Genomic DNA, 16,500 nt, shown 5'->3' on the forward strand with positions numbered 1-16,500 from the left:
GTGCTTGAAACTGTTACTGGGCCTTTGTAAGCGTACACCAGAATAGCAGAGTCTTGGTCTTTTGACACTTGCTGCTCAAGGTCCTCAAGTGGCTGTTCTTGGTTATGAGTGTCAGACTCAGGGCCCTTCTTAAGCTCTGCCAGTAACACCATCATAAAACATATACAAATTTGCTTCAATAGAATACAGGGCTGGGGGAATATGCGAGGAAACTGTAGAGATCATTATCTTCTTTGGTCTACATTTGTATGTGTGCAATTTTTCATAGTAATCGTTTTTAAAAAGGTAGCTCCATCATGCTACCTCTGCTTAAAAACCCCTGTACTGCCTTCGGTGTTGCTGACCTAAAACAAATAGACTGCCGGGAACTTCTCCAGCAAAAAGATGGATTCATTCAGGATCAGCAGAGAAATGCCACTGGAAGTCTACAACCCATGAAAGTCCCAGAAAGGGGGCCACTTTTACAAAAGGGAAAAGGAAGCTGGGGGGACTTAGCCAACAAAGAGTCCATGGCTTTTCACTGGCTGAATCCTCGCCAGGAAAGAAGAGTTTCTCTTCTCCCTGTTGGGCTCTACTATCCTCCCAGGTCGTGAGAACTCCCCAGTTCGGTCTCCCAACTCTATTTCACTGAGACTTCCGTTTATTAATAAATATTTTTACAGTGCTCCCTGGATGAAATCTGAACTCCTTCGTAAATTGTACCAAAATCTTCCTGATTTCTCTCTTGCCCAAGCCAGGCCTGACACTCTCTGCCTCCAAAACAACACCTGACCTTCTCATACACTTTTTAAAACTTCTGTGCATCTGTCTACCTATTTCCCTGTATATTATAAGGTCTTTGAGCACAAAGACCATACTGTTCCATTGAATTTTATATTCCCAACACTTAACCTGGCACATAAAAATGCTGCACAAATATATCAGTGGGAAAAAATGAAGAATTGCCCCAACATATGTTTCTGGACTACCTCATGTCATTTCCCCCACATTCCACTAATTCTATCTGCTGAACCTCTCCCCTTTTCTGAGCAAGTTATGCATGTGTGCTAAGTCACATCAGTCATGTCCAACCCTATGTGACCCTATGCACTGTAGCCTGGCAGGCTCCTCTGTCCATGGGATTCTTCAGGCAAGAGTACTGGAGTAGATTGTGCTCTTTTGCAGTTTAAATCATTTGCACATTGTTTTCCTCACCAACATGCCCTTCCTTCTTTACCTGAGAAAATGCCTCCATTAGGTTCTTGTCCAAATATCACCTCCTCCAGGAAGCCCTCCTGCCTTACTCACACAGCTAATGGCTTCCTCCAACTTAGCTGTTTATTTTCCTGTTGCTCTAAGATCCAAAGACAATAGCTGGTTATTGTACCTATTGGTATCTGAAAGGGTCCATCACTTTCAGCACACATACACTGCTAATTTTATAACAAACGTTTAAGAGAATCAGTCAATAGCTCAGTTGGAGGAATTCAGTCCACCATCTGTATCACAGATGCAAAATGCACAGGTATGGAAAGCAGATTGCATTTATTGCACTAGGCCATTTTATACAAGGTACTTGAGCATCCCTGGATTGTGGTACCCATGGAGGGTACCTGAAACCAATCTCTTGCAGATACTGAAGGATGACTGTATATGATACTTTAACAGAATTTTAACAGCCCACTTTGTTAGAATTTCCCGGCTTTGTACACTCCCTCCTAACACCCCACTAAGTCCTTCACTTCTCTTCACTACTGTCTCAGCGCATGCCTTTCTTTTCAGGGTTCCAGCTTTATATACCCTGCCCAAGTTAGAGCCTTTCCCAGGTCCTCCCAACTTTAAGGAGGCGGATTCCCATCTCTACCCCTTGCTTCAGGCCATGCCTTTCATAGCTCTCCCTTCGTCTATGAGCGTCCTTTGGGCCCATGTTGATAGAATTCTCCAGTAACTACTTCATCCCACTGTTCACATTTCCTCTTCAAGATCTCACCTTGCCTATTTTTTTGATTAGTCTACTGACCAAAAAGTGCTTATTCACTGTAAATTTAGACATATGCATGAGCCCTTTCATCTAGAACGAGTGGGTCATGACTTTTAAAACTCTAAAACCACCACAGCAGATTAACTTTGAAGTGCACGACGCTGAAGGGGCTCTTCTCCCATCTCACTTTTCCTTGCTTTTATTAGAAAGATACGTTTTCACCGTTAAATACAGAGTAGAATTGGTGATTTCATTTTGGACCCAATCCAGGGATGCTTGATTACAGAAGAGACCAAGGAACGCACAATAGCAGGAGGAAAAATCCAAGACAAAATTGAACTTGGAGGTAACAATACAGATGATAGTAATCACAGCTAATATTTCTCCAGCACCTTCTCTCGCCAGGCACCATGCTAAGTGCTTTGTACCGATTATCTCATTTAATCCTCACAACTCCATGCAGTAGATAGTATCATGGTATCCTAAAGTCACCCAGCTGGCAAGGGGAGGAGCCATTATTTGAAAACAGGCAGTGAGGTTCCAGGAGTCAGCTCTGAACCACTATTAGAAATTTCTTGCTTCATCAAGGGACAGGTACTGTTAGCAACCCCCAACACCAAATGGTTAGATCTCAGGGGACTGCTCACCTCATCTTTACGCACCTCAGTTTCCTCATCTGCAAAAGGAAGGATTTGACCCACAGAAACTCGTAAGGCACTGCTTTCTAAAAGGCTGTCTTACGGAATGAAACTTACAGTCAGAGTAACATAGAAGTATTACAACAAATTGTTTTTGTTCTAAAAGTTCACACTGGAATCCATCAGAAGACATGTTAAATATTTCTCATCCTGAAGATAAAGTTTGGAAATGCATCTAGTAAGTTACTGGATTAGTGATTTTATATATGAATATTTGAAGAAATCATATTTAGTGAAGTGAAAACAACCTTGAAATATTGATCCATCACATGTAAAAGGTACTGAGTAGCAGTTACAATCAATGTCTTCTTTCTAAATCTATTAATCATTTGATTGCTTTGTAAATAGGCCTCTATAACACAGAAGTTTCACAGTATTTTTAAAACTTTTCAAAATGTTTTATTTCTATTGAAATTATATATTAATACACAGTTATTAATGGCGTAATTCTATAATTCCTCACTAATAGACTCAAAAAGAATTCAAAGGAGAAAAGAAAACATGTATGAAATTATATACAGCATAGAGTGCAGATTTCCCCCCAGAGTTTTTACCTATTTATAAAATCAAATTCTCCTACTGACTTCCAATAGAAGTTCAGTGATAATGTAGCTATGTCTCTTGGAGCTTTACAACATACATAACTTATAATCTACTCATCTAAAAACTTCTCCCCCCTCTATTCCTACTAATGACAGCCTCTCTAAGTAGGAAAAGCAGGTAAAATTAAATATGCTAGGAAATTGTACAATTCCTTTCAGTTCACTATTTTAATAAACCTGGCTTATCGGGATTATACACGTATATATCACAGGCACATACACATCACAGTACTTAATTTCCTACATTCAGTATAGGTGTCATAAAAGAAATAATCAACTTGAAGGCACAGTGGAAAGTACTCGTTTCAAAGACAGACAAGGATTTGAATTTTTTCTACCATTCACCTACTTGTGGCCCTTACACCAAAGTACTATAGTAGCTTATTTCCGCATCTGAAAAATGGCTTCAGTGTTGAACCAAAACAGCAAAAATGAAAGGAACACAAGCTACCCTGGGCCATTAAAGGTGAACTACATTCTACAATTTTTAAAATCATTTTCTACTTAAAAATAGAGTCAGCCAAACATCTTTAGTTCTAGTTAGTGGATACCAGGAACTTAAAAAAAAAAAAAAAAGTAAAAGGGCAAATGCTGAAACACAATTTCACTTTCTATATATGTTTACTGAGCCAGGGATCTTTTTTCTTTGAAAGTTTATTCTCTATCAGCCAAATAGTTTTATAGATTGTCTTTAGACTGAGTTATAAAAATGTTTAAATATATCCTATATATGAGGAAATTAAGATTGAGCCTCAGTGGGCAATACCTCTATAAAATTCTCCCTGTGTAAAATTTCAGCTAAAGACTTTCCAGTTAGACCACAACTTTCCTTGGTGGCTACTAAATGACCTCCATGGCGCTGAAGGAGAAAGCTAACACATTTAGGGTGCTGGACACATCACAGGCACACCCCACCATGAGAAATGTCCTCCTCGGCTGAGTCCTACCAAATCTGTTGGCCTTACTACAATCTTTACTACACACTTCCTTTAAAATAGCTGGCTCTTCCTGGCATGCAGAAATAGATGACTCAAACTGAAAAACAGCTGCTGGAGAACTTCACTCGCAGAACCTCCACTCATGACGATGTACGATTCAAGGTCAGTCTCCAAGGAAAGTGAAATTTATCTGAATTCCTTTCCATTCACAGTGGGCAGCGCTGCTTTGGGCTCCAGCAGTAAAAGGAGAAGGGTGAAGCTCCTGACCTCATTTTCTCTCAGTGACTAAAGAGCGCCGCACACACGGCAAGGCAGGATTAGCCGGGGGAGAACTTGGCAAAAATTAAGCACCCCCACATGAGGTTCCCCCTACACAAGAATCCTTTGAAAGGAAAGGCTTTAGTCCCATCAGGTGATGTGTGAACACCCACAAAGACGGCTCTGTAACACATTCTGGAGCGTTTGAGGTTGTGGAGATGATGCGTATTGTAAGCAGAAGCATCGTGTTCATAATTATACACATGAACCCACATCCCTGAGTGTGGGTACAGACCCTTCTTCACTGCAGTAGCATTCAGAGATCCTAATTTAAATCAGTTCCCCAAGGTTGTGGAAGTAGCCCATCTGGGAAGCAATTCCGTCAACAGAATGACTCATTTAATAAATATTTTAGCCTGCATCTCATGCTCTATTATAGCAGACAGTAAAAGACCGGCTTTGGATCATCTCACTAATCCACTTATATACCCCATAGGTGCCGTCAGCTTAGAGAGTAACCACAGGACCAAGCGCATGTCGGTGTGTGGGTTTCCTCCCCCAGACCTACCGGGGTGCTGCTTCCAGTGATGTGTACCTGCCGGATGCCTAACGCCATCCTGCACAGCCTCTCTTGCAGTTTAATCAAAGAAAAGTATCATTACGCTAGCAGGACTCTTAATTTTGAAGAGACATTAGCCAAGCCAGTCACTTCATTACGCTGCACTTCAGAGGCCAGCAAGGAACCAGAGAAAGCCCTAAGTAATAAGTGCTCTTCCAAAGGGAACAAGCGAACCCCGCCTGGGGCTGGTAGCAGAAATCTGCCTGCCCAAGCAGGTGTGTGCAGCGTCAAGCCAGGCGATGAGCTTCAGCCTGGCCAATAGCTAATGCTTTCCCTACAAAACCCTCTGCCCGAAACTTTTTCCAGACCTTCAGAGGCCCTCCGGAGCCAGCTCTGTGAGCTGCTTCCAACCGCCTGGGGGAGGCTGGACCGTTACGGAGGCGCGCCCACAACTGCAGAGCTTAATGCCCGCGCAGGGCTGTCCCTCCTGCTTGGCTCCGTCTGCCCAGAGTCGCTGAGGCCCGGTACCCTTTCAACCGCCGCGCTCTGATCGGTTTGGGGGGCGCTCTTTAGCTCACCTGGAGGAAGCCGCGGCCGTCTCTCCCCCACCTCCCACATTTGGCCACTAGGCATCATTCCAGCAGGGTCCAGCAACGGCACTCCAAAAACCACGGCCATGTTTTACTCCGAACGGACATCATTCCACAACTCCACAAGTCTCCAAGGCGCAAGGCGCTGGGGCCGAGGCCAAGCCGCCTCTCCAGAGTCAACCCACCCGACGCCCACATCTGTAACGCAGCCCAGCAGAGCTCACATCCTATCGTAACGCAAGGGTGGGAGAACAGCTGAGAAGCCCAGAAAGCTAGGAAAGCAGGTGGATTCGTCTCTTTAAAGCTAATCATGTTGCCCCTGATGAACCCTCTCAAGCTCCACCTTCCCAAGAGAAAAATCCCAGAGTTGCCTCTTTTAACTGTTTCAAACCCCTCGTTTGGGGGGAGCGTTTCCATCAATGGTCTAAGCACGGATGCGGTCCGGGTTTGGCTCTGGGCAGCGCTCCGCAAAGTGCCGGCTGGGCTGGCGTCACGCCCGGTTAGGAGGCGGATGTCCCCGCAGTTCTCCGGGTAGAGCCGCCCGCGGCGCCCCCAAACTGGGACCGGCAGGGCCGCCGCCTCCCCTCCCGCGTTCGCCGCCGCCCCGACGCGCCCCGACACTCACCGTCCCGGGCGTCCTCCCCACGACTGCAGTTGCTGCAAATGTGTTTGATCTCCTTGCCCAGTTGACAATGGATCACAAAGGACACGTTGTTGTTGTTGTTGGGGGCGGGCTCCTTCAGGGGCTTCATCCTCAGCAAATAAAAAGCTTTCCTTTTGGGTCTCTGGGCGCTCGCGCCTGGCACCTCGCCCTCCCTGCAGCGCGGCGAGCGGAGCGCAAACCTTCCCGGCTCCGCGGCGCGCGTGGGCTCCGCCATCCGGCCCCCGGGCGCCCCGGGCCGGGCGCTGCTCCGGCCCCCGCGCGCTGCCCCTAGCGCCCCGCCGCCTGGCCAGCATGCCCCCGCCACGCCCCGCAACCCGCGTCTCCACAGCCGCTCGACCGCGGCGGGCGGATCAGAAGAAGGCGCCGAGGGGGTCTTGACCTTGCCGACCTCCCCGCCCGAGCCAATCGGGATCCCGAGGCCGGAGGAGGGTTTCCGGAAAGCACTCCCCACTCCCACCGGGGATGCTGCGCCCCCGCCGCCCTCGGGGCCTCACGCGCGCATCCGCGCGGGGCAGCCGCACCCCTCCGCGCGTCTCAGCACCAGCCGCTGGAGCCTGCCGGGCGTTGCAGCTACCTTCCCTCTCTCGGACTGCAGGGCAGAACGCCAGCCTCCCCCGCCCCCGTTTGCTCCAGCCTCTTGCTGCCGGTTGAAAGCAAGATGGGCCACAGCGAAGGCCGCTGTGTTAGGGGCCGTCGGGGTGCACGCGCCTCTCTGGGGCCAGAACACCTTACCATTCTCGGGCGGATCCGCCCCCCCAAGCCTTTGACTTTTCACTGGAGTTGACAACCTGTTACAACAGAACTGATGTCTTCACGTTCAATAGAAATTCCCCGACCTGAAGAGGGCCTTACACCCATGTCATTAAAACTTCAAGAGTTGAAAGGGAACAGGAAATGTTGCTTTTATCAATCCTCAGAAACAACAGCTTGCAACTTTGGGATCCTAGCTAATTTGGGTGAAGCTTCTCCAGCTGAGTTAGCACAGTTAATAAAGTTCAGCAAGGCAAATGACATCAACCTGAGATCTCTAAAGAAAAGAAGGGCATCTTCAAGAAGGCAAATCCATGGCTTAAGAATAGTAACAGTTACAAGTTTATCCAGCCTTAGTTTGATCTAACCGCTTGCTGTTGTTTTTTAAATGACACTATATCTATACCACAATCCTGACTCCCAAGTATCGTGAATCCTACCTCACCTTTTACAGAGCTAACGCTAAGAGAAGTCTCACAGTACAGTCACCTTGGGTGTTTGTTTTAAAAAGAGCCTTTTCGGCCCCCAGCGGAGAGATCCTGGTTTAGTAGCTCAGTGAAATGACCAGGAATCTGAACTTTTAACAGGCTCCCAGGTGATCTCCATACAAAGTCTAAGTGGGCAAATGTTTCTACAGCTAGGTGTGTCTGACCCCAAGCTTGTTATTCCCTCCATGCCCCATTCCCTGTGAGCCCGTGTCCTCTTTTCTGGCCAGTGAAAACAGTATCAGCTAAAGGATGCGCTATCACCACCCGTTGTTTCCAAGAACTTCTCCAAAGTGAATTTCATGATACCCTGTGTCTTGCGCGCGTGCTCCTTCACTTCATTCATGTCCGACTCTTTGTGGCCCTATAGACTGTAACTCACCAGGCTCCTCTGTCCATGGGATTCTCCCGGCAAGAATACTGGAGTGGGCTGCCATGCCCTCCTCCAGGGGATCTTCCCCGACCCAGGCAGGGGTCGAACCCATGTGCCTCCTGAATTGCGGGTGGATTCTTTACCATGGGGCCACCGGGGAAGCCCCACCCTGTTGTCTTACACCACTGCAAAAGACAGGTCATTGAGCAAATTCTCTACACATACAGCTCACCTCATGGGGAAGAGGGTCCACCACCCACTGGGGATATTAAATTACTGCATTGTAATATGCTTCTGATCACACCAGATCTCCCACTCATTCATACTACTCCTCGCATGCAAAGCGTCTGTCCAAGTCAGCATATTCCGAGCTTCATTTGCATCCTGTACTTAGGAACACCAGGTGTCCGACTGCCGTGGTCTGCTCTAGAAGGAGATGTCAGGGAATCCTCAGCTGGAGTTCTGTTCTCTTTAATTATATCACAATCCAGTCTCCCCTAGTGCCCACTGGGGCTTTCAGGGACCCCTCCCTTCTCACCTGGATTACCAGTCAAATCAGCTACAGGTAAATCCTAGTTTCTTTTCCTGTCATATTCACATCACTTGGTCCCTGGTTAACTATAAGCCTTATTTTAGAGGTGGCCAAGGGCTTTTCAGGTGGCTGAAAGTGTTCGTCGCTCAGTCATGCCTGACTCTTCGAAACCCCATGGACTGTAGCCTACCAGGCTCCTCTATCCATGGGATTTTCCAGGCAAAGACACTGGAGTGGGTTGCCATTTTCCTTCTCCCGGAGATCTTTCCAACCCAAGGATTGAACCCAGGTCTCCTGCACTGCAGGCAGATTCTTTACCCACTGAGCTCCAAGGGAAGTCCTTCCCAGGTGGCGCTAGTGGTAAAAAAAAAAAAAAAAAAAAAACCCCAAAAAAAACCAAAAAAAAAAAACCCACCTGCCAATGCAGGAGACAAGAGATACAGGTTTGATCCCTGGGTTGGGAAGATCCCATGGAGGAGAGCAAGGCAACAGCCTCCAGTATTCTTGACTGGAGAATCCCATGGACAGAGGAACCTGGCGGGCTATGGTTCATGGGGTTGCAGAGTCGGACCGGACTGACATGACTAGATGTGCACAGAGGTGGCCAAGGAGCCGTTTGCTTCGCTGGAGGAGTGTATGAAGGAATTAATTGCATTGCGTTATGGGTCACTATTTGTTATTCTCTTTTTCAAATACTCGAGCCCTCTCCCAAACTGTGTCACCTCTTAAGTACCTTCTGAGCGGAAAACACAACTTTTTAAAAAAATAAATTTTGAAAATTGCGAGCCTTTTCCACCTTACTCTCTGCCCATGGATCAGAATAACAGAGCGGCACAAACTCTACGTGGTCTTATTAAAACAGTGAAGCCCACAGCAGTCTTTGATTTGCTCACTGAATATGTAACCAGACCCAAGAGCTCAAGTGTCTCTACCTTAATTGACCCAGTTATCAATGCACTGTAGTAGAATACTGACATGGCCTCCAGCTTAGTCTAAAGGCCATGCTCTGCAGTTGTGGGGGCTCTTTATTCAGGTTTAGTGCATAGAGGCCTCGGGTGGACCTCAGAGAGCTGCTCCCTTCTTCAGTGGTTCCTTTTCCTAAGCAGTCTACCCTGAGTTTGAGCTTCTAACTCTGCTGGCCAACAATGGTATCCACTAGCTGCACATGGCTATTTACACTTAAACAAATGAAAGTGAAATGAGATTCCTTTTCAGTGCCTCATTTTCACATGGCCCAACAGTCCATGCCCATGGTGGCTACTATATTGGACAAGCGGTGGTAGAACACGTTCATCTGTGCTGAAAGTTCTGTAGGACCCTACACTTCTTAGAAGGGGCTTCCCAGATGGCTCGGTGGGTTAAGAATCTGCCTGTAATGCAGGGGAGATGCAGGAAACGTGGGTTCGATACCTGGGTAGGGAAGATCCCCTGGAGGAGGGCATGGCAACCCACTCTAGTATCCTTGCCTGGAGAATCCCAGGGACAGAGGAGCCTGGTGGGTTCCTGTCCATGGGGTCGCAAGGAGTCGGACAGGACTGAAACGACTGAACACGCACTCCTCTTAGAAGATGCATGAATGTTCGTGTCTCAAGCTGAATTTGGAAGCTGAGATACACAGTTGTTTATTGTTATAAGAGAAGGTGGGTGGAGAGGGGCCTGGGATGGAATATACCTCAGTGCTGGCTGGAAGAAGATGCTGAGTCTGGTGTCTGCCGGCAACCCCTTTCCGCTGACCCCCGGCAGACAGTAGAACAGGTGTGCACCCCCATCTGGCATTTTTCTTGATCCTGCTCTGTGCCCTGAATGCCACCTCCGTGAAGCCGCCTTCTGACACCCATTACTCTAATATCCCTACAGCTCTTGATGCCAGAACACGTCTTATACAGAGTCTGTGTTTGTCTCACCCCATAAGACAAACCTGTGTTTAATATCATCCTTGTAATTACTACGGCTCGGCTCTATTGCTGCCTTTGATAATCATCTCCCTGCATTGAAGAAAATGATCGTACTACGGCGTTCTTGGAAAAACAGATAGTGTTGTGAGATTTTATTTTTTTTCCACTTTTAAGAGGAAGGAGGGAACCCCTGAAGGGATTTCTATCAGTTACATCAGGGTATCTCAACACAGAGCCAGTGCAGCTTGAGTGAGATGTTCACCCAGGTGATCTAAATGGGAAAGAAGAAACGCAGCCTGTCACACTGTACCCCAGAATCTGCCTTTGAACAGGACTGCCAGGTGATTCGGGGGCACTGTAACGTTTGAGGAGCACCAGCCTGGGAACTGCCTACCAGTGGAGGGCACGCTTTGGTTCTGAAGAGAGCAGCAGACAGCACCCTTGACCTTGCAGGGCTTAAAATAGAAGAGAATCTGGCTCTTTGCGACCCCATGGACTGTAGCCCACCAGGCTCCTCTATCCCTGGGATTCTTCAGGGAAGAATACTGGAGTGCGTTGCCATTCCCCTCGCCAGGGATCTTACTGACACCAGGGGTCGAACCTGGATCTCCTGCATTGCAGCCAGATTCTTTACCATCTGAGCCACCTAGGAAGCCCTAAGAGAAGAGAGGGTGCTCCCAAAACACAGGCAGCTGAAAACACTTGTGTGAACTTGTAATTCAGAGCAGCCATGGAGATAGATGTATTTGCTACCTGAGTGGGAGCCTTGGGTAGAAGGAGTTCTGCAGTGATGAACGTGGCAGAGATGGAGCTGACGAGGGAGAATTTCCCTGGGAAAGTTGACTTGCAGCAGCTGGGGGCAGAGAGGGTGTGGGAGAGGTTGTGGCAGTGAGGAGAAAACAGGCTCAGAGGCCAGAAGGAGTTCATGGTCGGGGCGGGGATGGTCATTAGCCTGGTGGGAGAGTTACACCCAGCAAGGCAGGGGCTGAAAACTGAGCTTTCCAGAAGACATCACCAGGATGATGATATGAAGGCAACTGTGGACATTGAAATTCCACGCCATCACTTGGAGCTGAGATTTTGTTCCACTTTCTGCTTGTCTGTGCTCCATCATACTTAGAGCACTTAACAGCTCTTAGGCTCAAAGGGAGTCAGAATCAAAGTTAAGGGTAGAAATTTGGAAATGCTCATATAGTGCTCCAGTTCAGTTCAGGTCAGTCGCTCAGTCGTGTCCAACTCTTTGCGACCCCATGAATCGCAGCACGCCAGGCCTCCCTGTCCATCACCAGCTCCCGGAGTTTACCCAAAATCATATAGTGCTTTAACTCTTACCAAAAAGAGAATTGAAATACAAAATAGTAATGTTGATACAAGGCAAAGTGGTAGAACCATTCAAAGAGAGGTGTACTTAAGAGAAATAGTCCTACACATATTTGATGTAAGAAAAGATTAAAAAAATGTTTTCTTCCTCATTTTTTTTCTTTGATTTAAACTCAACCTATTTGTTAAATTTTCTTCCTGCTTTTATCTCCTTTATTGTTCCTATCTTCCCTATAGTGAGTTGAATGGTGGCCGCCAGAAGATATGTCCATGTCAAGTTCCTGGAAACAGTGAATATGATGTTATTTAGAAAAAAGGTTCTTTGCAGATGTAATTAAGTTAAGGATCTCATGCTAAGGATATCTTTCTGAATTACCTGGGTGAATCCTGAATCCAATGGCAAGTGTCCTTATAAAAGATACACAGAGGTGAGACAGAACTCTTTTCCCAGAAACAGCAACAGGATAGATGTCTGTTGTAAGCCACTAACTTTCTGGCAATTTGTTACAGCGGCCCTAGAAATCTAATACACTCCCTAATTATTAACTCACGTGTAAGAAGAGCCTCTATTATTTTTCTCACAGAACGGCATCTATTTTTTCTGTTTGATCTAAATGTGTACTATGTTAAAGCCAGAATTGTACGCTAATCTACAAAGTACACATTTAAGAACCGCATTAAAAATTATTTCCAAATGGTTCATGAACACAGAATCATGCTGCATTACTTCTGCGTTTGCGTGTATGTTGTTTTTGTTCTTATGTTTTGTTTTTATTTTGGCAGATGCTGGAATGGAAGCATGAAATGGAATGTGTCATTTAAGAGAGGGATACAGCTTCCAGGCTTTCTTATATTTAGCATAAAGCATTTATATTCTGAGCAAGAAGACATGATCAGAGCTTGCTGTGGAGGCTGTGAAAATTCTTTAGGCAATTCAGTCATGTGTCAGCAGAGCTCACATGCAGCTCTTGTGCATGGTACAGCTGTATGGATTGTTTACGGCTGGCATCTGTTCTAATAGGCCTTTTTGACTCTTGCAACTCTGGTTATTAAATATTTTGAATGTCACTCCTGCAGATAAAGGTTAGAAACCAGCTGCACAATTGGCAAGCCTTGATTCTCCTAATAGAAAGCCTTTCTACCACATGTTTTCCTTCAAACTGTGTTTTAGAACCCATAGCAAAAGTTCTTTTGGCCCAAGCTTTTATCTTATTATTTCTTAATCCAACCTGACAGGTTTTTGGTAGAAGAACCAGAAGGTGGTCATTGGACAGTAGGTTTGAAGAAACAATTTCACAGCTGCTTTTAGAACTAAAGTTCTTAAAAATGTAGTTGAGACATCTGAATGATGTGAGCAGTTTTTTGGTGTGTTTTCATGTTTTTTGTTTTAATTTTAGCTAAGAATTTGCTTTTTTCTTCCTCCTAAAACTTTGACTAGAAAGCCATTTTACTTTTAGTGTTGCAATAATTATGCTTACTAAGGGTTTGTTCTGTGCAAATTGTAAAAACACTTAGCAGATAACAACGTGATGGGAAGGGGAGATTGGAAGCAGTTACACCAAACAGGTAGAGAAAGAGGTAACTGAGGGGGAACCATCTGAGCAACTCCTGTGGTTTCTTGATAGCAGTGTTATTTTGGGATGTTTCTTTTCCTGCGTTACCATTAATGGGAAGAGGACTGGAGCGCTCCAGTTCTTTTGACCAAATAACAGAATCTCCGTAACAGGCCGTGCTTTGTGGCCCATGGATAGAATTTTTGTGACTGTGATTAAAGAAGGCAGGAAATTTTCTGCGAAGTCTTGTCTATGTCAAGCATCTTTAAAATCTCTGTTGCCAATGGTCAAGGAAGGCTCTTGGTATAAATTTCAAAATTTGGGATTGAATATTCCTGCTTATATCCATGGTAAAAGAGAGGATAGATTTGGCAGAGGTTGTGGGTCATTAAAGATTAGTAAATGAGAGGTCTGTTGTTTCAAACTATTTAGTTTCTTTACATTTTGCCTCAAATGACAAATCCCAGGTAGGAGCTAAGATGGCAGAGGAGTAGGACGGGGAGACCACTTTCTCCCCTACAAATTCATCGAAAGAACATTTGAACGCTGAGCAAACGCCACAAAACAAATTCTGATAGCTAGCAGAGGACATCAGGCGCCAAGAAAAGCAGTCCATTGTCTTTGAAAGGAGGTAGGACAAAATATAAAAGACAAATCCCATTTAAATTGAGATTTATAGCCTTATACACATATCCTTTGGAGAAGGAAACGGCAACCCACTCCAGTACTCTTGCCTGGAAAATCCCATGGACGGAGAAGCCTGGTAGGCTGCAGTCCGTGGGGTTGCAAAGAGTCAGACACGACTGAGCGACTTCACTTTCCTTTCACTTCACACATATCCTTATGATTTCCTTTCTGAACCAGGTGAATTCTGGCAGATTTAGATATTTCTGTATATTTAATTTATAGTAATAAAAGCCACAGAGAATAAAGACATTATAAATATAACATGGGTGTGTTTATATTTCAATGAAATAAAATAAAGTCCAGCAATAAAGAAATGACTGCCTAAATTATAGTATGTATATAGCACAACGCCACAAAGTAATGAGTTATATTTAAACAAGTTGACTTGGAAGGATTTCCACGATGCACTGTTAACAAGAAAATTAACATTCAGAGAACTGACCATAACACTGTCTCATTTTTGTGAGACAAATATTGTAGGCATTAATATTGTTCTCCAAATATTTCTGATCTCCCATCTTCAGGTTTGTGGTAGAGCTGCAGTCTGTACGTCTAGATCCCCTGGAGGGGGTGGAACCAGGTGACCAATTCTGATCACTGTGTAATAAACTGAAGCTCAAGGTGGTGGCTGCTGCTTCCCTTTGGGTTCTGGAGTGAGCCAAACCCACCTGCTGACACACCAGGGTCATGTAGTTTGTGAAATGAACCTGTGTTGCATTAAGCCACTGAAATCTTGGAATTTTTTTTTTTTTAACTGAAGATTAATCTAGCCTATCAAGACTAATACATCAATGACAAATGTGTGTGTAGCTGTCTGGGGATGCACTTATATATTATAGATCACCTTATTTAATCATCACACCAACTCCATAAGATGGAACTATTATTTCCATTTTATGCTTCAGGAAACAGAAGCGCAATACAATTAAGTAAATTCCCCGGGTTATGCAATTAGCATTCTGCCAAGTAGAAATCAGATCCAAAGTATGTTTAATGGCCAAGCGCACCTCTCCTCCTCCAACCATCCCACCGACATGCAGAGAACTGCTAGGCGGTTTTTCTTCAGAGGACCCTCAATACTATTTTAGGACAGAAGCATATGGCATCGTGAAACCCAACCAAGGAAGGTTATGAGGCTGAGGGCATAGGACACAGAAACCTTGCCTGCCATGCAGAGCTTAGCTGCTGGTGGTAAAGAGGACAGGGGTAAAAATAGGATGCACAGAATCTTATCTATCATCTCTACTGGCACAGCCGTGCCCTTTCAATCTTGAAAACAGACGGCAGCTGATACTCACTGTTATCCTTTTAGGGCAGGATGGTATTAACGGTGTAGTGAGCCCCTCTGGGCTGTTTAACGGAAGCTCACGATCAGCTTAATGATAATTGGCCATGGGACAGAGTCACAGTTGTGTTTGCACAGAGCAGGTGCAGGGATAGGTAACAGGATAACACACCACTGGCAAGAAATGCAGGTTGGCCCTCTATCCAAGCGGGAGAACTTCAGTGATACATGAAACGTCACGGAGTGTGCGGGGGTAGCTGTGAGTGGCCAGCGATGGGGAGCTTCTAAGTGGGTATCGCGGGTGTATAACTCTGTGACATGCAAATTACTTCTCCCACGGAAAAGAAGATGGTCTAATTCACTGAGGGAAGCATTACAAACGCACTAAGACTAGTGAAGTGAATGATCAAAGGAACATCTTTGCTTCTAATAAGCCAGTCTGCACTCATCTTCCCAGTGCGCCAGGATCATGCTATCTCAGGAGTTCCAAAACAGTTCTTTTAAATATATATAATAGAGAAGCCTGCTGAAGAAGAATTCTATTTAATTTTTATACATTTTATGTCAATAGAGCTTTTTCCTTTGTGATGCATATTTTATCCATACAAATTATTGTATAATAACAGCAGTTTATTGCCATCTTACAGGTAAGAGGGAATTTATTTATAGGAATGGAAGAGGAAATTTAAAAACTAAGAAGAGTGTAAAGAGAGGATCATATTAGAGTGTGCTGTTGGGACTTACCGGAGGAGGGCAGGGCAACCCACACCAGCATTCTTGCCTGGAGAATCCCTGCGGACAGAGGAGCTGGAGGGCTACCGTCCGAAGGGCTGCAAAGAGTGGGACATGGCTAAGCGACTAAGCGCAGCCCAGCACAGCACTGGGACTTAAGAATAGAATAGGTGCACAGTATGTATAGACAAAGATATGCTTTAAAACCCATTCGCTCAGCGTCACAATGATTATTTTGCCAGGGAAGACAGTCCATTACGGGCATGGAGGCAGAGAGGGACATATCATTTGGTGAGCTTCCAGTGTGTTTAAGAAACTCTGCTGGCCTTTTTCCTAATGGGTATATTAAATGTCTATATGTATGCATTTATTTGTAGACTGTATTTACCTGATAATACACTCCAGTATTCTTGGCTGGAAAATTCCATGGACAGAGGAGCCTGGTGGGTTATACAGTCCAGGGGGTCGCCAAGCGTTGGACGTGACTGAGCAACTGAGCACACAAATATATGAAATATCATCTATGAAAATGATATGTCACATAAATTATATATGTTATGTGTTTTTAACTAAAAAAATAGCATTGAGTCCTGATGATAATTCTCAGAGTTGAGATGTT

At 45.3% G+C, this 16,500-nt stretch overlaps 1 protein-coding gene across 11 annotated transcripts in view; it reads right to left on the reverse strand.

The window, feature by feature from the left end:
* The window catches only part of PHACTR1 (phosphatase and actin regulator 1), a 521,359-nt gene that overhangs the window by 219,008 nt on the left and 285,851 nt on the right, over positions 1–16,500 (reverse strand). The window contains exon 1 of one of the 11 annotated variants that reach the window (XM_065912776.1): positions 6,231–6,822. The exons of 8 other annotated variants lie outside the window; for them this stretch is intronic. In XM_065912776.1, coding sequence (XP_065768848.1) covers positions 6,231–6,483 — 253 coding nt within the window. In that variant the 5' untranslated portion in view covers positions 6,484–6,822. Of the gene's footprint in view, positions 1–6,230; positions 6,823–16,500 lie in introns of those variants that run through there. 2 more of the 11 variants (XM_065912775.1, XM_065912769.1) reach the window with 2 other exon arrangements.

Source organism: Muntiacus reevesi, chromosome 20, assembly GCF_963930625.1.
Source record: "Muntiacus reevesi chromosome 20, mMunRee1.1, whole genome shotgun sequence".
NCBI lineage: Eukaryota > Metazoa > Chordata > Mammalia > Artiodactyla > Cervidae > Muntiacus > Muntiacus reevesi.